Source organism: Mesitornis unicolor, unplaced genomic scaffold (assembly GCF_000695765.1).
Source record: "Mesitornis unicolor isolate BGI_N332 unplaced genomic scaffold, ASM69576v1 scaffold9106, whole genome shotgun sequence".
Lineage (NCBI taxonomy): Eukaryota > Metazoa > Chordata > Aves > Mesitornithiformes > Mesitornithidae > Mesitornis > Mesitornis unicolor.
Genome location: NW_010192956.1, coordinates 1,161 through 23,426, shown reverse-complemented (window position 1 = coordinate 23,426; position 22,266 = coordinate 1,161). Strand labels below are relative to the sequence as shown.

At 35.7% G+C, this 22,266-nt stretch overlaps 1 protein-coding gene across 1 annotated transcript in view; it reads right to left on the bottom strand.

Annotated features, from left to right (window-relative positions):
- LOC104542843 (diphthine--ammonia ligase-like) overlaps window positions 1–16,865 on the bottom strand; it is a gene marked incomplete at its 5' end in the record, with an annotated part of 110,996 nt that extends 94,131 nt beyond the window's left edge. Inside the window, 3 exons of the mRNA XM_010187297.1 lie at window positions 2,621–2,708; window positions 8,750–8,844; window positions 16,804–16,865. Of these exons, the coding sequence (XP_010185599.1) occupies window positions 2,621–2,708; window positions 8,750–8,844; window positions 16,804–16,865 (245 nt within the window). The remainder of the gene's footprint in view (window positions 1–2,620; window positions 2,709–8,749; window positions 8,845–16,803) is intronic.
- Between the last annotated feature and the right edge of the window lie 5,401 nt (window positions 16,866–22,266).

Genomic DNA, 22,266 nt, shown 5'->3' with positions numbered 1-22,266 from the left:
CATTCCTGAATTTTGAGCATTAGTGTTTGTGAAACGCCTACAAAAAAGTTACCTTAAATCATGTTCACCAAACTTTTAATACTGTTTCAGTAATAAAATCTTATATTTATCTCTCCGTCCTTTTCTATATCACTGGTAATGAAAGAAAAGAGGGTGTGTTAAAAAATCTTCAATTATGCAAAAACACATCTGGAAGTTGAATAGTAATGTATTAAACCAGAACAGTGAGTAAAATGTTATTTTCTCCTGGACACAAGGGTTCATTTTGCTGCTAGAAACAATCTGAAACAAATTTCTATGCAGGCTTTGTAGTTAAACATGAAGAGATTTAGCTCAGGCAAATGCATTACATAGGAGGAAAGACAGCAGAGACTAAGGTACACTAGCTGTAATTGCATAATGATTATAAAAGTAAATTCAAATAATGTAAAATTAACACCTGTGGCACGTAACTAGAGATAAAATGAATATACAATGAAAGTTTAAAATATTTATGTGTCTCTGTTGAAATGATAACAAAACTGATGTCATAACGCTCATTAGAATTACACATCACTGTGCAGTCTATTAATGGTTTCTGCAAAGTGCTTACGTAAGTGGCTAATTCTACATCTTGCTCACAATTGAGTACTTTGTGCCCAATTTTCAGTAGTCCCTTGAAAGCCTGAAACTGAAATCAGTTCTCCTTCCAAAGCAGTTTTTCCCTGCAGTGATTTCTTCTTGTAGGGTTGGCTTTTCTGTGCTGAATTACTAACTTGCATTCAAAATTTTCTGTAGGGCTTGTAAGCACCAAGTAGTGAGAATCAGTATTACAGGCATATCAATCTTGAAGGCATCTCTATCATCATGCAGTTACACCATGCTAACTTGGTAACAAGTTACACTCTGAAAGACCAACTGATTCTCCATATTCATAACTTCTTGAAAACCTATCTTATCGTGACATAAAATAACCTGTAGCCAAAAGATTCTAATGCTTTTCCTTATGAGACAACCGCTGCAGAGAAAAAAACCTGTTTTCCTTTTAATGATACAAGACATTAGTTTCTACACCAAAATTCAGGGTAAACCTCTGTAAACCTTAGCACTTTGACAGTGTGACAGCTTTGTCTACCATGACCTTAAAATATGATTTACTACAACACTGCTAGAAACTGTGAGGCTTTAACCGAATCTAAAATACCTACATAAGAAGGGGAAAAGAGCTTCTGAACAGAAAGAAGTAAAATCTTGATTTTTATATAAAACGTTATGCATTTTAATATGATTTTTGCCTGATTTATGTAAAGCTTTGTGTTTTTCATTTTCCCTACCCTGTCACATTGTAGTAATGTATGGTGCATTTTTGCATCAAGTTTACCATGAGCAATAAAGTCAGTGTCCCAAAAGAAATATTAATGCATTATCACTCTTCCCTACCATGCCCAACTCCCAAATTTTCCTTTATTAAGCCTATTTGGTTTTGCTTCACATAGTCAGTTGATATCCTTTTCACAATCTCCCACTCAAATATTTAATGTTTTACTTTTGAAAGAAATCTCAAACTAGAAATTGACAGGATGAAATAAAATTTACTTTCCAGGCCATCAGAAAAGAAAAAAAAATGCAGGTATTTTATCTGTTTGGACCAATACAATTTAAAAAGAGGGGTAAAAAAAGGCATGATCTATTGAAAGAAATTCAGGAAATGTAGACACTCAAGAGACATGAAATGCAAAATACCAATATAATAACGTTCTTTAACAATCCCTGCACCTAGAAGAGGTTCAGTGATCTTCAAAGTGTAGAAAGAAGCAGGAAGACCTACAAAAAGACGACCACAGCTGTAGTAGAAAGATGATGAGGCACACCCTTCAACAAAATACTAGCGCTCACAGATGTTCAGGAGGGGGGAAAAATCATTTTATGCACAAAATAATGAAAAGAAAAATAGAAAAGTGCTGACAAATACTAAGAAAAATAACTTATGCTTTCACTGTCTTGGCTCTGCTCACATAAAAGTCTGGAATATTTAAACCACCAGAGTTCTTATTTCTGTTCTGGTGTTTCCATGGAATCACAGCTAAGAGAATGAGTCCCAGTGAATGACTACTGATTCCCTTAAGACCTTTGACCAGGATAATCTCCTCTATATGATCTGAAGTCACTCATTAGATGCATCTCTTATATGAAAAAGATAAAACAAAAAAACAGTATGTTTAAAACGTGAGCACTTGCGAGTCAGCAAGTTTTTAAATCATCTACTTTACATCAGAAAGAGCAGAAAGAGATACCACCTCCCAGCAACACTGCTCATCCAGTTTCCTAATGCTGCCGTGTGCCACAGTGTGGCCAGCTGTACTACAAGTTACACATGTGCTTGACTGAGCACCTTGAGGTTTCAAAATGGAAAATGCTACACCAAAATACTACCTCCATTCATTCATTTGACACATGAAAGCATTTATGCTGAGCTTTTCCTAACGGCAAGTTCTGAAATTCAATTAAATATGTACACTGTTATTTGAAATTACATCCACATGAGAGTATGTAGCTTCACTCCAAACTGTGACAAAGCAACATGAAAAATAGAAAGCATGCATATAGCTTTAAAGGAAGACAACATTTGCAATCTACTTGCCTTATTCTCCAGGTGTAATTTTAAAAAATGAAGATAGGCCACAGGGGCAAATGCATCAGCTGAATGCACAACCACCTCAGCTGAATCTCTGAAATACAAAATTATTACCAGCTAATATTAGTATATAATTCTACATATAGACAAAGTACAGTTGCCATATAACACAGACTCCAAGGTAACTCACTGAAAATCTCTATCTTATTGAGTTTTTATATCAATTAAGAAAAAATAGTTTGCTATATAGAATAGCATTGTTGAACAGCATGTTATCTTCGCTAATTTTCAGTTTTCAGAAGGAATAAACTACACTTCTAGATCAATACTGAGAGACTGTTAGCTGTAGTCTATGGAAGCATAAATGACATTGGTTTACATTCTAGAGACTAGTATGTAACACTACCTTTTAATTTTATCAACAGGAGATTTTTTTAAAAGTCCATTCTTCTTGATTAATGCTCCAGGGATTAGTTCTTGAGGTATTAGCTATACAATATTTCATGCTGAGAAACTGACTGATCCGACCATCTTGCATCTGATATTGAAGACTACTAGACACAACTTTTTAATGCCGAATGTGTTGGTAACAATGATAAACTTCCTGTGTGCTGATTCAAATTAGTTAATTTTAGTTTTCATTTTTACAGACACAATCTGTCACACTTTGATTCACGAGAGGCAGTATCTGTTATATCCATCTGCATGGTTTTACTACTCAAGAAAAAGGTAGCTCTAGGAAACAAACATCAGAAGGTGAGAAACTCAGAGAAAACGTAAGAGAAACTCAGATGCAGTACAAGAAAATCAGAAAATTATTATAAGTAAGGCTGAGGACACACAGATAATTTTCTTGAAACCACAGTGCTCTTGATGCCTTCACAGTATTCAATGCGATGAGACAGACATTTCTAGTAACGCCATGTAATAACCATGCAAACTGGAAACAGCTGAAGCCTTGGCCAGATTCCACTGACTTAATGAAAGTGTAAAATTAACAGAAATATCTGTTCTGTAAAATGCCTTTTTGGAATTAAAATAAAGGAACTCCTGAGATAATCATCATCACTACATTGCACAATAATGATGAATACCTTTAGCATAAGAAACTCCACCTCACTTGCAGTAAATTTTTAAAAGTAATTTGATAAATAAGTCTTCAGCTTCATTCTTGAGAGTTATAAAGGTGTCTTCCAATTCTAACAGAGATAGGCGGAAAATAACTTTGGAAATCTTTAGTAATAGGAATGCATAATTAGAAATAATGAAAAACAGACTCCAAGACTTCAGTAGCACCCTGTACCTAGGTATCCTCAGTGTCTGAGGACATTCTTGCTTGCTATTCAAGTCCTCTATGGAGAAGTCTGGTACTTTCAGTGATGCATTAACTACCTAAAACTAAGTTAACAGAAAAAGCTTGTATCAGAAAATAAAACCAAAATTTTAAGGCTATAAAATGTATGTGTCTGTTGAACTTAAAGAATACCTAGTAACTTTACAAAATATATTTAACTCTGAAGTAAAAGAAGCAGTTCTACTGTTATTCCTGCATGTACCACATCACTAGCACAGCAGAACAGATATGAAGCACTAATCCCTATACTAACTGTTCAACAACTTCAGAATTTCTGAGTACTTATTTGTTGCTCAAGAAGTACTGCAAATATTACAAGATTCTAAATATTTTCTTGGTATGAAGTACATTCCTATGACATACAGCTAACACATGGCTATCTGATGGGACCATAAAATGTATCTAGTTTAATATGCCAATGTTTCTTACCTGATGGATCACAATAGGTAGATTATGTGGTGCTGAAAATAGTATTACAGTACTTATCAAAAGAAAGTATTTTTTCCTAACTACTTCATTTTCTGTCAGCTTCTCCCAACACACGTCATTGTTCTAACTGATAAAATTTACAGTCTTGATCGATAGTAAATGTAACAAATAGGTGGAAAGCAGAACACTTTTGTTTGCAGCCAAAGATGACTCAGTAAGTTCTAAACTCACATGTCAGGCCCAGCTTAGGTATTAGTAAAAAAATAACCAACCAAAACCAAACAAAAACCAACCAAACAACAAAAACCCAACATCAAACCTCAAAACCACAGGAAAAACAGAGATTAAAACGAAAAACAGAAATTTGAGAGGCCCTGATAATTAAATAAAGGCCATTTCATTTTGAGTGGGGCTACACAAGACAATTCATGTTTGATTATGACAGAAGCAGGAGTCTTGTTGCAGAACATTTTCAGATGACTTTGGAAAACAATGAAGAATAGTTGAAAAACTGTCCTAATTATCTATTTTTTGAAGTCATAATCATCTGCTCTCTCAAGTCTCCTTGAAGATCTAGGAAATATATAATCATTTTAAAACACTCAGTATCATTTTCACAGGACAAATATGACAAGTTAGAGCAAGTATGAGAGTACAATCAGTGCTCTCAATATATTATGATTTTTTTCAAGTTTACAAATTTGCTTTTAACTCCAAACTTAGAATTACAAACCTAAACAAAGAGCTAATGGTAAGGTACATAAATGCAAAATTATACTTCCCAAATATTTTAAATATGCCAATTTACTTGAAAAAAATTAAACTACTCTTTGTTCCATAAATACGAATGGGCCTTTATCTTAAGAGTAGATATTAGATGTCATTCACATGGATGAGAAATATATCTTTATGATCTGAAGAAATGTCAATCAATTACACTTTAAATACCTCTGTGAGAAGGACAGGAAATACTTGGTAACTCAAATACTGAGCATAAGAAAGTTGAGAACTGGATTACAGTAGTCTACCTGGGAAAACCAGACAAAAACCCACCCATCTGACTTTTGGTTGAATATTTTGATTGTAAGATCCTGGTTTCACTGCTAAATCTTGTTTATTTTCAAATATTTCACTCAATCTGACATGTTTCCTTTGTGAGGCATATTTTTGAATGAAGACTGTGAAGAATAGCAAGAATTCAATTTAATAGTCAAAAGCAAAATTCATCATATAGTCTTCTATTAGATACTCCCACTTCTCCATAATAAGTAACACCTGAAGGCTACATTTTTCTTTTCCTGAACTAGCAGATTTCCTTCTTTTTCAAAGGACATACTGCAGAAATATATTTTGTTACAAGTTTCACATGACAAAAATGTCGACTGCTGAAAACACAACCCGAAAGTAGTGGTATTACTGATAGTCATATTAGATTTTCTCCTGTTGTATTAGGTATACACGGCAAGGTTTTGGTAGCCAGGGGCACGCTGCAGGGGTGGTCTCTATGAGAGGAGACTGGAAGAGCTGCTGAGCCCATCAGCAACACTGGTGCTACCTCTGTGATAATATATTTTTAAAAGTGTAAAAACGCCGTGCAGCAGCTGTGAGAGGAATGAGTAAAAATGTGAAAGAAACTGCCCTGCAAACACCAAGGTCAATGAAGGAGTGGGAGATGGTGCTCCAGGCACCACAGAAGAGGTTCCAAGCAGCCTGTGGAAAAGACCACGGTGAAGCAGGTTGGCCCCTGCAGCCCACAGAGGATCACATCAGAGCAGATATCCACACTGCAGCCTGAGGAGGACCCCAGGCTGGAGCAGCAGGAACCATGGCCAGTGGAGGGGGCAGGTTTTCTGACAGAAACCCAGGCTGGAGCAGTCTGTCCCTGAAGAACTGTACCCTATGGAAAGCACCTGCACTGAAGCAGTGGTTGAAGAACTGCCCCGTGGGAAAGAACCATTTGAAAACTATACTAGCACAGTTAACAGCATGCTTACAAAATCTGTGTACACTCAGTGTGTATGAAAAGCAAGCATGAAAATCACAAAATAAATAAGCTTCTAACATTTGATGACAAAGAAACTACAATTTTTTTATACGTTCATAAAGTAATGGATTTCACATGAATGGCCCCTGAAAAAGCATGTCTTTACAATATGAATAATGTAAGAGCTAAGCAGGGCTAATCAAACCAGAGACACACAATGCCAGTGTAGCTGTTCAGTTTCCATTATAGAAATGCATATTTAGAACTAGTTGAGTAACTGTTTAACAGTTTGCTGTACCATATATTTATTATTTAATACCCACTGATCTATATATTTGTCTTTTCCTGTATTTTTGGTGCATCTATTGTTAATTTTTGTTAGTATTTGGAGTGTCACCAATAGAAATAAAGACAACTCAGCCAGAACATCTGTTTTTAGCTTTTCCTACTTGCTTGAATGGTCATTAAACTACTGATAGCCAGAAATACTTTTAAAATATAAGACATTCCTATTTAAACTGATATTTGGTTGATTTCCAACCAAGGGTACAATGTACTTTCCTAAAAGTGTTCCTCAAATTCTAAGAAAAAAACCTCCAACTCTCCACACTACACCAACAATTTCTCATGAGATTTGACACAGCTTTCTCCAACCTGTTGTACCTATGCAAAGAGACCTTTGAAAAGGAGCGCTAGGAAATTATGCATTCAATTCCAATGAGGTCCCAGATTTAATCTGTAACAAAAGCATCAAATTAAATAGAAGGAAATAGAAAGAAACAATCAGCCAAACACATTTAAAGGCAAAAACTGATACAAATGCATTCAATCTCTCAGTTAAAATCTAGCTGTCCTTTTTCTGAAGAATACTTTTTGATGCAAGTGTTGCAATATACATGCTGAATAGGCCACATTTATCTGGTAATGGGCAGTATTAATCTAATTGACTAAGTTTCACAAAATTCTGCCTCTGACACCTACTGGAACTGATAAGAATTTGTCTGTTTAACAGAAATCATATGAGAATTTAAATGTAAAAATGAATTGTGCTCTAGCAAAGATTTCACAATACTTTCCTTTTTGCTAGAAAAGACTGAACTGATTCTATCTGAGGCCATATTGGAGAGTTTTGTCCTGTGTCTCCAAGTTTATTTGTGATAAGATGTACCCAAATATCATACACATTTTTTTCTAATTTCCTGCTTAAATTTCCAACTCTTACTAGACAGCAGGTTGGCTCACAACCTATAGCTTCTACCCAGCACCTGGTTCCCCTCAGAGAGTCTTCTCCATGAGTCTCACTTCCGGGCCCACTCATTCATAATTCCACTAGTAAACTTCAATCCAGTTTAAAGGTTCTACATTGTTAACTTCTGAATCTTCTTCTTGCTAAAGGCTTCCAGAGCTTTCCTGCATGGAGGTATCTCCAGACTAGTTCTTTAGTTCTCTCCAGAGGATATAACTTGCCAGACACCTGCCAGAGGAGCTGCTATTCCTTTTACCAGTTTGTCTGCTGCTCCTCTTCTCCCAAATGCCATGCAATGAAACAGTTAACAGCTTTTGGTGCTCTGTTCATTATATGGACAAATCCCAAGTCTTACAGAAAAACGAAACAAATAGACCTTGACCATGAAAGCCTTAGTCATGTCTATATGCTCCATAACCTTGACCTTCTGTAAGACGTCTCAGTACCACCAGTACACGGTTACTAGGCTAAGAAAAGGAACAGTCAAAACTTCCCACTTGAAGCAAGCAGGCTTAGCTATTTAGAAGACTAATAAGAAACTCGCAACAAGACACAAATATTTTCCATATCCCACTACACAGATTTTAGCAATTTATGTCAAAGGAATAAATTACTCAGTGTAAATGAGATGTACTCATGCAAAGTTTGTATTTAAAATATCCTCTAATAATTGAAGAAAAATGTTTTTCATTATCATTCTAATCTGCTAAACTTGAAACACACACACACACACACACACACACACACACACACACATTAATGGAACCCACAGGCTACTGATGTGGCAGTTTATCAAATGTAGCTGTAATGAAAGATAAATATTACAGGCAATTCGCACTTCATGAAAGGATAAAAGTGTCAGTGTGTAGGTACTAGTTTTACTGCAGGCCATAATCAGCAAGTAAACGAAAGTGCAAATGTCTAAAAAGTTTACAGCCCTCTATGAAGGCCTTGACTTGTCACGTATTGATTTAGGTTTCCATAGGACTTTGCCAGTGTTAAACAAAGTGAGTGTTTGTGAACTTAGAGGACATGTTTTACCTCTGCCAACAAAAGTTGCCTCAAGCTAAATGTATATTCCCACTGCTTTAATGTAAGAAAATGGAAGAAACTGCTCCTTACACAACTATTTTCTTCTTAAATAGGGGACAGTCCAGAGTGAATGTTTCATATTCTCCACCTTCTCCACAAACATGGACTCCGTATCTCTCCGAAAGCTAAAACAAAAGGGAAATTAAAATATGTATTACATGAAAGCAATCTATTAAATATATTTTGCTGAAAATTTCAGTGTGCACTTTCTAAAAGAATATCCATCAAAAGGCTGAAAGAAACCAAATATTGTACGGACGGTTCTTGATTTCTTTGTATGCATATTACAATAATCTAAAAAATAGCAGTGTGTTATATTTTAATTAGAACTGGCATTGTAACAATCAAATGCATGAGCAAATTCTTCGTCCTTCCTCAGGGGACATGAAAGGTTGTTCAGACTTCGGTATTTGTCTATCTTTAGCGCAGGTAGTTCACTTCTGTGGCATACAGTAAATCAGCAGAAGAAGTAGCACTTTACATAGCAGTATGCAATGAACACAATTTTAGCAAACAGATTCAACAGCTGCATTCTAAATCTTCGCAAATATCCACTCTTCCAAAAAATTCTAACAAATAGAATCAGTGAGAACTTTCTAAGTCAAAAGCAAAAAGCTAATGCAAGATCTAAAGAGGTGGCAACTGTCTCCTTTATAAACAGTACTGAATATGCTTTCTGAATCAACACCTACATTTAAGAATATTCCTGAAGCTCTGGATATTCCACTAAAGCACATGACTACATAAACCAATACACATAAAATAAGACACATTACTATCTTAATTATTCCCTGCTTTATAAATGAGCAGCTGTAAAACAGGAACCAAAGTCTTTTTGCTGGAGTAAGGAACACACAACTGCTGAGTTGCTCACCGTAATTCTGTACAAATGTACTGTACAGACAGGTAGTAATCAAGCACCTGTATCATGCCTAAGCATGGGGACACTCTCCCTTTTTCTACAAGAGAAATTCACCTCCTCTTCAGCAGATTATATCACCTTCTAAAGCATCTCAGCACCAGCTGCTTCAAGCCAAGTCCTGTCCAGGTTTTTTTTCACATTAAGCAAGCATTCACATTTTGCTTCAAGTAGTTCACAAGAAGCTGAGCTGCAGACCTCAACTCCTTGCTAACACTAACGCTACTATTGGGAATATTTGTTTAACCTCTTTAGGCTTTTCCTTAGAGGAACAGGTGCCCACCCATGATGCTTCTGCAGTCAAAGTTGCAATGCAGTTCTCCCCAACATGTACTACACAGTTAGAAAAAGCATGTCTGGGGGCTAGAAAATAATTCCATATCTGTTGTTTGTCTGTTTTTAGGCAACCACGAGATTGGGTTATTTATGCATTGTAGGTTCAAGTTTTTTCTATGGTTATCAAAACATTTGTGTAGCAAATCTATTTGATATATTCAAATGATACTGAAGCTGAGTGTACATTTCTCTTTCAAAGGCCTTTCTTTTCAAACTTCAGAAGACTGTTTACAACTCCAGCCATGTCTTAGCAAAAAAAAACCAAAACCAAACAAACAAACAAAAAGAATCAGGTGTGAAAGAAGAAATACATGGAATTTGAATGTTTTCATAAAATCAAAGACCATAATTAAATCTAAACTTCAGTTAGTTAAACAAAAGACCTAAGTCTTCTTCAGCCTTTATTTTGGAGAGAAGTAGAAATGCTCTGAGAAAACAATACCTTGGTAACCCTCTACGTAACTGCTTAGTGGTTTGGTGGTGTAAAATCTAAATCTTTTTTGGAACATATAATAAATTACTTTCAATGTCTTGATATGAAAGATATTTTTAATTTTTCCTTTCACATTTTCTTTTAAAGAAAAGGAGCAGAAGAAATTCTTTAATCAAGTGCTCATTAAAAAATTACACTCCTGACATAAAAGAGAACTCCATCTGTCAACAATGGCAACAAGGTTTCTATAGGACAAATACATCAAGAATAATTAATGTTGATGCAACAAGAGTGGGCAACCTACGAAACAGTTAGTCAAAACCTTCTATTTGTCCTCTCTTTGTAGCTTCCGCTGCAAAAAAAAAACCCTAAACAAACCCATTTAAAAAATGAAAGACATAAAACCAGAAAAGACCTTTCTAACTGTAACCTTTCCACAGTGAAGACAAGGCGTGACTTTCACAAGTCACTTTCAAAACTGGTAGCTGTGCTTGTAACCATCAGTGCCTAGAATAATTATTGGCAATTAACACTGAATACTCCAAAGATGTGAGACTATTTCCTACCTTTGTTGGGGGAAATCCTCATTTTCAATGTCACTGGCTTCAAGACAGTTCTTGACATCAATTATAAAAGTTGTTAAAGGATTTTCAGTTCCCACTAACGTGAACGAGAACTGAGGATATTTAGCAGCTCATAGAACAAACCCTCAATGTTCATTTAACAAAGTCAGCAATATTTTTAAAATGTTTTCAATGACACCAGAACTCTGCCTTTTAGTCATTTAGGTTATTAATATTTTTGAAGACCAATTATTTTGTTTTGCAAATTGGATGTTGTATCCACGACAATACAACAGCTTCAACCCTAATCTAAATTTCATGATTGCTAAATCTGCCTTTTAGTTCAGATGAGCCAGAAAACAGCAAATTTACAAATTGCACTTAACTGAAAACGCAAGTCCAATTCAAGAAAATTCAAGAAATATAACAACTTCTAGACTACACAAAATTCATCTTAACTCAAATACACAACGAGACCCGAGGTATATTAATGATCAGCCCAAACATTACCCACAGAACAGTCTCTTCCTACCTCGGGAATGAAACAGAAGTACTAAAGCTGACCTTCTCATTTAAGTTTAGTAATCAAAGATCAAACATGAATTCAAGTACTTCCTATTTCCACTGAGGACTTTGTTCCCAGACAGAAATTGTAACATCTAGTAAAATCTCTATAATTACAGAAATATTCTTTACATTAAGAAGTACTCATCCACTTCTAAGGCAAGCATACAAGTGACTAAACACTTTCTTAGTGTCTGTTGGCAGAGACAGAAGTATATCCAATATTACCATAATATGCATTTACAATTCTAGTAATAAATTGCAAGGAGAGTGAGCAGCCCCTGAGATGGGGCAAGTTGCAACAAATTCTTAAGGGTAAAAAGCCAGGGCTCCTGGTATAAAGAAAACAGTGGGACAAGAGACCAATTTAATAATTTAGCAATTATGTAGCAATCAGTTGTCAATAATTAATCAAAGACCCATCATTTAGAAAAATGCAACAATTCAAGAACTTCCTTTGCCACAATGCCTACGTCCTCAGCCAGTAAAATTCACCCCTGATAAAAGTATGGGCTGCAGTTCATCATCGTACTCATAAGTGGAACCTTCTGTATGTAAAGTTAGGAAACAATTGCAAAATTAAATCAAAATTTTTCCCATCCAGTACTCTGCCATTTTTGTGCTGCTACAGCAGTGAAATTGCCTCACCTTTATGTCAACAACTATTCTCATTTCTATTGCAAACTTAAACTAAAGTAAATCAGAAGACTGAAAATTTAGGTTACAATGTATTTTTCCACAGTTAAATTATACAGTGGATGACACCAGATCTGGGCTGTGGGTTGGGCTTGTTGTTTTGGTTTGGTTTTGGTTTTGTTGTTTTTTGTTTTGCTTATTTTGTTTGGGTTTTTTCCCAACTGTCATTGACACAGCGCCTCAACAAGAGAATTTTCTAAAAATAAAATTAATTTATGTTTATTTCTTGTACATCCAAAAGAAATTATAACATGTACATTATAGTAATAAAAGTTGATTTCTATTTTGATGGGGGTTCCCTAAGATAAACTTCTAGTATAAAAAGATGTGAGGTCCCAATTCCTGATCTGTATCACTAGAAAGTTTACACTTCATGAATACATGCTAAAATGTAAAGCAGGATATTCTCTACCAATCCCAAACGACTCATGTCATGCATGTTGTGGTTCAGTATCAAAGACCCTCTTGTGTTCAACACTGACATTTTTCTGGGCACTGAACTAATGAAGATAGAAACTGGTTTCCAATAAAACTGAAGAACATGGCGAAAAATATTTAATTCATTTTAAACAGAACAGCAAAAACTCTCACAAACTTGCACACCACTCTGTGGTCAATGATGTAATGAAAAATCCTGCACACAGCTGAGCAAACAACTACATAAATAACATTAGATGTCAATAGAGAACCCAAATGAGAATCCAGAAAGAATAGGAAAATAGCAGTAATTAGCAAAAAAATAAGACAATTACAATTTAGATAATACAACACAAACCAAAGACACCCAAGTATATAAAGCTCTTAGATCTGGGGATGTGCAATGTTAATTATGGTGTTTGTTTTGGTATGGTCAGAATATTGAATTTTATATCTCCTCTTCACTGAAAACTGTGAACTTCTTGCTCTCACATCCTGTCTACCAGAACTTCTGATGCCCACAACTTTAGTGGATTCCAAAAGAGTACTTTCACGTCATAAATCTGAGTATTTCTCTTCAGTTTATAGTTAATGATTTGATTTTATTAGGCCTTAAAGCCAACTAAGCATCCAGTAAAAACAATTTATTTGACTTTCATAGCATGCACAGGAAACAGCTACAAGAACAAATATCAGTTGTGCGGTTTCCCCTGCAGTGGCCTGACAACCAATTCCAAGTAGGGTCAGAACGCCCTACAGGTTCTTCACCTTAAGGCATGCAGAGAAACCAAGTAAGAAAGAATCACTTCACTTGAGTCATCAAATATCAGGAATACATTTAATTCCCCAAAATACTAAATAGTTTTGGATTTCTTAGTTTATTATTTTCTTTTTAAAATGAATTATGGTGAAACCACATCGAGAAGAATATTTCTTAAGCTTTATTTTAATTATACTCTGTTAACATAAATAAAATTGCAATACTTGCTGCTACAGTTTTAAAGAAAGTCAAGACTACTGATTCAGCTGAGGTGAGCAACTACTCATCTGCAGGGGCACTGAGCTGCAACTTGAATTTTGATAAGAGAAGCTTTGTGCAAATACAGGAGCTGTACTTTCCTTCTTTTGTCTTATTTAATTAATCCTACGTAAATACTAATTTATCCAAATGTGACTGACCAGTATGGAACTGACGTTAAAGTTGATGCTTCTGTTAAATCTGTTCCACAGTAAACTGTTCATTGTTTCATGATTATAAAGTTTATCCTTCCTTAGCTGTTGCTTACTAAGATTCTATAGAAACAGCTCTGACAAACAGAAACATTGCTTAAGTGATCTGCAGCAACAAACTGGGGGAGCAGCACTTAAGTGTTTTCTTTTAAACTATGTATTATTTACTCATGACTCCACAGATCAACCAAACAACCTTTCTGGGGATTTATCAATCAGCAGCCATTTCTGCAACACACACAGATCATGACCTAGGTACTCAGTGATGGTTTTGCCTCAGTCTTCACCGACAAATGCTCAAGCCACACTGCCCCAATTGCAGAAGGCAATGGCAGGGACTGAGAGATGAAGAACCACCCACTGTAGAAGATCAGGTTTGAGATCATCTAAGGAACCTGAAGGTGCAGAAGTCCATGGGACTTGGTGAGATACATCCGTGGATCATGAGGAAACTGGCAGAAGTAGTTGCTAAGCCACTATCCATCATATTTGAGAAGTTGTGGCAGTCTGGTGAAGTTGCCACTGTCTGGAAAAGGGTAAACAAAACTCCCATTTTTAAAAAAGGAAAGAAAGGAAGATGCAGGGAACTACAGGCTGGACAGTCTCACCTCTGCACCTAGCAAGATCATGCAGCAAATCCTCCTGAAGGCTCTCCTAAGGCACATGGAAAAATGAGGAGGTGACTGGTGGCAACCAACATGGCTTCAACAAAGGCAAAAAAAAATTTGGTGGCCTTCTACGATGAGGTTACAGTGTTGGTGGATAAGGGAAGAGCAACTGACATCATCTAACCTGGACTTGTGCAGAACATCTGACATTGTCCAACACAACATCCCTGTCTCTGAATTGGAGAGATGTGGAGTTGATCAATGGACCACCTGGTGGATAAGGAATTGGCTGGATGGTCACACTTGAAGAGTTGCAGTCAATGAATTGATGTTCAAGTGGACACCAGTGACAAGTGGAGTTCCTCAGGGGTCAGTATTGAGACCAGCGATGTTTAACATCTTTGTCAGAGACACAGACAGTAGGATTGGGTGCACCCTTAGCAAGTTTACTGACAACACCAAGCTGTGTGATGCAGTGACACACTGGAGGGAAGGGATGCCATCCAGAGGGATCTCGGTAGGCTTGAGAGGTGAGTTGTGTGAACCCCGTAAAGTTCAACGAGGCCAAGTGCAAGGTCCTAGACACCTGGATTGGGGCAATTCCAAGTACAAATACAAGCTGGGTGGAGAATGGATTGAGAGCAGCCTTGAGGAGAACTTGGGGACATTGGTTGATGAGAAGCTCAACATGAGCTGGCAATGTGCACTTGCAGCCCAGAAAGCATCAAGAGCAGCACGACCAGCAGGACCAGGGAGCTGATTCTCCCCCTCTACTCTGCTCCTGTGAGACTTCACCTGAGTACTGTGTTCAGCTCTGGAGCCTCAACATAAGAAGGACATGGACCTGTTAGAGCAAGTCTAGAGGAGGGCCACAAAGATTATCAGGGGACTGGAGCAACTTCCATGTGAGGCCAGACTGAGAGATTTGGGGTTGTTTAACCTGGAGAAGAGAAGACTCTGGGGACAACTTAGAGCAGCCTTCTAGTACTTGAAGGGGGGCTACAGGAAAGATGGGGAAGGACTCTTCATCAAGGAGTGTAGTGACTGGATGAGGGGTAATAGTTTCAAACTGAAAAAGGATAGATTTAGACTAGATATTAGGAAGAAATTCTTTACTGTGAGGGTGGTGAGACACCGGAACAAGTTCCCCGGAGAAGCTGTGGATGCCCCCTCCCTGGAAGTGTTCGAGGCCAGGTTGGACAGGGCTTTGAGCAACCTGGTCTGGTGCAAGGAGTCCCTGCCCATGGCACCGGGGTTGGACTGGATGAGCTTTAAGGTTCATTGCAACCCAAACCATTCTGTGATTCTGTTCTAAATAATTCCTATTTAACTTTGCTTCCTTTCAGAAGCAAAATATTTTTAAAGTTCCTAAGAAATCCTGGTTACTTTTTCTCACTTCTGAAAGTTTGCCATGTCCTGAATTGTTCAAGAAAAACTGCATACAAAGACAGCCTGAATGATAACTACTCAGATTGATAACAAAAAGTATTTTTAGGAGATCATTTTGTGCAAATGTAGGCAGCTTACACCAATAAAAGTTACAGTAAGACTCTCTTAATAGCTGAGGATGCAAATAATTGTGAGTTTTTAACAGGCTGGGGGACAAGGAACTGTGGTAAATCTGCTTTGTTACACATAATAAATGAAAACATACTTACAGAGCTGTTATTCTTAAACTGTACCTAGCTTGATGTTTTATGCTTCTACCTCAAACTCAAATAAGACTCGTGTACAAAATGTGGTCTTTTGATTTTTCCTAGTTAAATAATTTTTCTTTTAACAAATCTATTAGCTCTCCCTACAAGCATTTTCCTACTTTGAGGACTACATAACCCTCTATACAGAATTAAGTACATCCTCAGGATTAAAACTCTTATTCTGTTTTAAAAAGGCCCTACTGCATGCAGTCTGACTGTGTAAAAAACGATAGTAAACCTTCAGATGGGCATAACTGTGGGGAAGTTTTGTATCACCTATGATTTTGCCACTACCATTCCTTGCTTGAAAGTCTCTAACTGGCATGCAATTATTTAGCTTTATCATATTGACACATGAATTAGCATTTCCTTAATATTGAAGCTTCTTGCCTTTAGTTTCTTTTAAAGATGCTGGCATCATCTGTGTACTACCTCAAGAAATGTTTTCCATACTGAAAACGCGTATCATATTCTATATACAAAGATAAGTCTTGGGTTAGTGCCTAACGTCTGAAAGTAACTAAGTTAATTTTTTTATTAACTTAATTTTGCTGCATTTCTGCCTATGTTACCTTTTAATTACAACTTTACCTGTATGAGTATCCTTTAAGTAATACTCACCTCCAAAAGGTAAGGTTCCATTTGATCCAGACTTTTTCCTAGATGCTTATCTGGATATAAACCTGCAAAAAAAGTGTAAAAATATTTTTTATAAATTACTGTTATGACATCAAGAAAGGCTTCCTTTTTTTTTTTTCTTTTTTTTTTTTTTTGCATTTGTAAATACCAATTAAATTAAAATACAAGTGATTTTTTTTCAGAGTTCTTGCAAATTACCGGAAGGGGGGACAGACTGTGTTCCATAATAAGAACACTTCTGCTAAATCACATTCAGAGTGTGTGTGTGAACCACAGAAAAAGGAATTTAAAAGGATTTAAAGGATATAAGGAGCTATAAAGAAAACTCACACTTATAGAATGTATTCAATATTGTACCTTTTGATTCATCACAAAATATTCTGTATGATGTCTACATCTTTATTTATTTTTCTTGATAAAAAGTAAGCCCTATTAACATTTGAGAATTCCTTTAACTTGCCCCTCTGTGCTCCTGTCTCAGCTGTTTTGCTGACTCAAGGCTGTTAAATGGTCACTTCTTAGGAATAAATCAAATAATTGGCAGAAATCAGTACTGCAGTAACAACCATCCAGGAACAACTGGCTCAAGAGCTGACATCTTCTTCAACCAAATAAATATCCTAGTTGGATTTGAGACTAAGTGGTCAAAAGTTCTTAACATACAATGTAAGCAAAGAAAAATAAAAGATTACTTCTGAAAGCAAAGGAACACTGGAAAATTTTTAGTGATCGCATTTTTTACTAGTCTTAATTATTGTGGTTTGGGTTAGGTTTTTTTCTGATCGCAATACCTGTCTGTTTTTTCCTACTCTACTGCTTTATACAAGAATGGGTATCATTAAAGAGCTGCCACCAGAATGACTCCATTTAGAAGCAATTTCTGAAGTATGCACCTTGCAAAGCACTTCAGATCGCTGATGATGAAAGCTGTTATATAAATGTATGGTATACTACTATATAAAGTCATTGCGGAGTTCAAATAGCTGATACGCCTTCTAATTTTTACATTGATAGTCTTGGTATATTTAAATTCCCGTGAAACTAAAAGAAGTTAGCGTGAATGAGATCTCAAAACATTAATAAAGTTTTTAAATATTTCATTAAACCAAATTAAAAATTCCCTTACTATCTAAGGGAACACTTTAAAAACTGTTTAATAATTAAAATGAAAGGGGACTGAGGTTTTTTTCCCTTCCTCTATTCTTTTTTGTATTGGTTTATTGCTCTTCATTAACACACTAAAAATGTGTGTTGCTAGATATAAGATAATGATAAATTATGCTTGTGGAAATAATTTTAAAATATTTTCATTTCATTTCAATAGTTCCAATAATTCTGATTATGTCTTCCAACTTACATCAGCTTAGCATTATGTCCTTGATTTTAATGGGATAGGTATTAGGCTAAACAAGCATTTTCTCTTAAAATAAAGAAATAATGACAAGTACCATATCACAGTATTCATTTCACGCATTTGCATTAACATTCTTCATTAACATAATTACTTCTCTAAGAAAAGGAACTCTCCTTGATAAAAGCAAATTTATTTCCTTTACATTTAAACCAAGGGATATATTATAAACATGTGAGAAGGGAAAAAGTTGTCAAAACCAGACACAAGAACCTATTATTTCTGTGACATCTTTTTCATATTAAGAAGAACCTACTGTTCTGTCACCTAATGAACACAGAACAACGATGTAAAAGAAACTACTATATAACTAGTATACAAAATACAAATAAATTGCCTATGTATACACTATGGGTAAATACTTTAATAATATCCCACACCTACATGAAAATCTGTGAAACTGCAACGTACCCTTTCTGTTTCTCAGTAGAATTGTATTTTTGAATAGCTTGTCTTTCTTTTGAAAAATATTATTTTCTTTAGTTTCCAAGAGGTTTGCACTGTGAGTGATTAGAGTCTGCTAAAGGCATCAGGAACCAACGTAACCTGTAATTTGCAGAACCGGTAATCCGCATCTCAAATCTCTACTGGTATGCATTTACAGATGAAGCTGTATGTCTACTGCTATTATCAGCAAAACAACGTATCTATAACTATGTTTACAAAACAGTTAAGATAAAGCTACATTTCTAATTGGTATGTTTCTCTTTAAGTACATAGATCCAGATCCTTAAAATTACTTCGACTAAAAAGAAATAACCATGTATTATAAATTCTTAGTACATTCCATTTAACTACACCCTCCAGGTCTGTCCCCCCCCACCGAAACTAGATGTGAAGCAAGCTGGATGGGTGGATAAACCAACAACAAGGTCCAGGGCCTCAATGACTATATGTAGAATCAAGAAATTAATTAGGAAAGGAACTATAATTTGCAGCTCTGACATCTATTTTACTTAACTTGCATGTATCAATGGGAAGCAATTACAATTCAATTAAAATATCCACTTTTATTACTTTACTGATTGACCTTGAAGTTAATGCTCATTTTATTTAATTGCATCATCTATGAATAAATGTTAACCCTAGAATGTTATGCCCCATTATTTTCAATGCATTTTTAACTCCCCCACTGAACTACATCAGTCAATTTGTTATGTGCTGTCAAGAGAGCAAGGGAGGGCTTTATTTCTTTGAGACAGACCAGTACATGATGACAGAAACATCTAAAAAGATTTGATAACGCTGTTTTTACCAGTGCTGAGTAAAACAAATTGTGCTCTCACCTCCAGTTTTGTGGCTTAGTTTTACCGTAAAATCAGTACGTGATAGCACAAATGCTATAATCACTACAAAGTCATTTCTACTCCATTGACAGTTCCCGATAAATCCACTGACAAGAGTAGAACTTCCTACAGATATCAACAACGACTGCGGAGCCATCTTAGGCACAGCCACGAGACAAAAGCTGTAGAGAGCTGCAGCAATGTCAACGGACTGGGGCAGAAATTCAGGGCTTTGTTCTGTAGCGAAAAAAATGCACCCAAGAATATTGCTAAAAGGCATTTCACTTGTGTTAAGCGTGTTAGTGTTAAGTTATGCAAAAGGACTGTATTTTAAATGGTTCACTTTGTACAAATGTATTAGTGTAGCATAAAGCCCTCACCTGAGGGTATTACTGATACTACCTGATATTACTGGCATTTATCAAGACCATTAGAAAATCAAGTTCCATTTTCATGGCATTACATTCAACGAATAAAATCCACATTCTAAAGCCTCATCTTACTAACAAGAACATATTTCATACATGTTCAGAACTTTAAAACAGTCTTGATTTTTAAGAGTCTTTCAGTATAAAAAAAAATCCATTTTCACCTCTTAGTAAAATGCTGAATAAATACAAATAAGTCATAATTACTGGTTTTAAAAAATGGTGGTACATAAAGCTCTTTTGAAAGCTACACTGAACCAAATTCTAACACATAACACATGAGCACATTGTGAAAGAATCACTACCACACACACATCAATAAAATGAGTTAACTATTATCTGTTGATAACAGAGGGAAACAACTCTGTCCTTTCCTGACTAACCAACCTTGTAATTCAAAAAGCACATCTTATTGCTCTCAGACTTCTTCTATAAAATAAAGTTTTAAATGTCCAAACCCACACGTAAATTTCATGTACACAGAATTAGCATAGACTTTTGGACTTGTTTTAGAGTTACAGCAACTTAACGTTTTCCTGACTTCTTGAGAAGTATTGTTGAGAAGGTCAGTAACTGCCATTATTATGGATATCAGGGGCCAAGACTTAATTTCTGATGACGGAGGGCAGTAAAATGCACAATAGGGTTCCTAGAAATCCCAATCTGCTGCTCACCAAAAGCAGAATTATTTAGAACTTTAAATAAGAAAAGAGGTAATGGAAGACTTAAGTTTTCTGGAACCAAAATGAGTTTCTTTCTATTTGCAGGAAGAAAACAGGGTTAACAAGGAGGTGATGGGACCTTTAAGGTACAGAAGTATGGAGAGAAAGCAAAAGGCCACAGGAGAGATGTAACCACCGATCTTAAAATTGGAACAAAGAAAACAGGACTACTTTTGAAGATAAAATCCTCTACTTTAAATGCTTCTCTTTTTCTTTTTTCTTTCTATGTAAACAATACACGATCATTGATTTTTACAAAGCAGGATTAAGCACTATTCTTAATATGATACAGAACCAAACACTACATTTCTAATAGCAGAGGAAAAACTAATACACAAAAGTGTTAGCTGGTAAAACAGGTTTACTCTGCGGGAGTGAAAGAATGTCAGACAGCCTCCTTGATGTCAGAGTGCACTTACGAAAGAGATATTAATGCACTGTAAATCTATACCTTAAATTGCCTTGAGGTAAATCATTCTTGGTGTCATAACTAGCTTTTATTTCTGTGAAGAGTTGGGAAGTGAACTTTTTGTCTGGTAGCATAACTTGACAAGTTCATAGTTGATTCTTAACTTCCTCATAACTTTCACATGTGAAAGACTGTATAACAACGGTGAACTGGATGGATTCCTTGAATATCCCTTTCTAAAACATCAAAATAATCATAAAAGCTGCTTAATTTTCATATAAAAATGAAAGAAAGGAAAGCACAATAAATACTGGATATCACTCCACTAAAACATTTGGTGAATATACTCCTGATTTATTGTACAAGAGAGCAAAATTCATGCAACTTGATTGCATGCCTACTTCTTTTTTCTTTTCCTTTTTCTTCTTTTTCCTTTCTTCTTTTGTATGGGGTAATTTATCCAGTGTGGGAGCAGTACAGGGATGGAATCTGAAGCCACATAGTAAAGTTATAAGACATTAAACCTGAAGTGGCTCTAGCATATGTCTCCAGTGCAGTTTATTTAGGATCACAGTTCAGTTTCTTTCTCCAAAGTTCATCAAATATTTTCTAAACTAGGTTAGTCTGATGTCATCAAATTTCAGAATTCTAAGAGGTAAAAGGATCTAAAATTCTTCATACCAGCAATGTTAATTTTATCTGTAATCTCTTGTGATTATTTTTTTTTAACATCGAAGTTCTTTGTGTTCTGGTTACATCTCGAGGATTCAAAGCAACTTAGGTCTGCCACTTCAGGCACAGAAACCTCAGTAAGTCTTTGAAGAAATTTTGTAATGTTTCATCAAATAACAAGGCAATATTTTCACACAGATACTTTTCAAACCCTAAAATGTTCATAGTTTAAAAAGAGATTGTGGAAGAATTGTTTAATAACAGCATGGAACTGCTTTACATCAAATCCAAAGCTCTATACAGCAAATGGTTCAGCTCATTGAAAATACTGCCGCCATCAACTTCCTCTCAGGACTTTCAACAGATTTCATAGACTTTAAACAAAAAGGTTATTACGGGTTCAGTTTATAAAGCCACACAGGTATGCCTTTCCCAGTATAAATCTGTTTTCAGTGTTTTTGACGTCAGCGTACTGAAATGTTTTGAGTAAAATTACTTTAAAGCATTATTTGTTCAT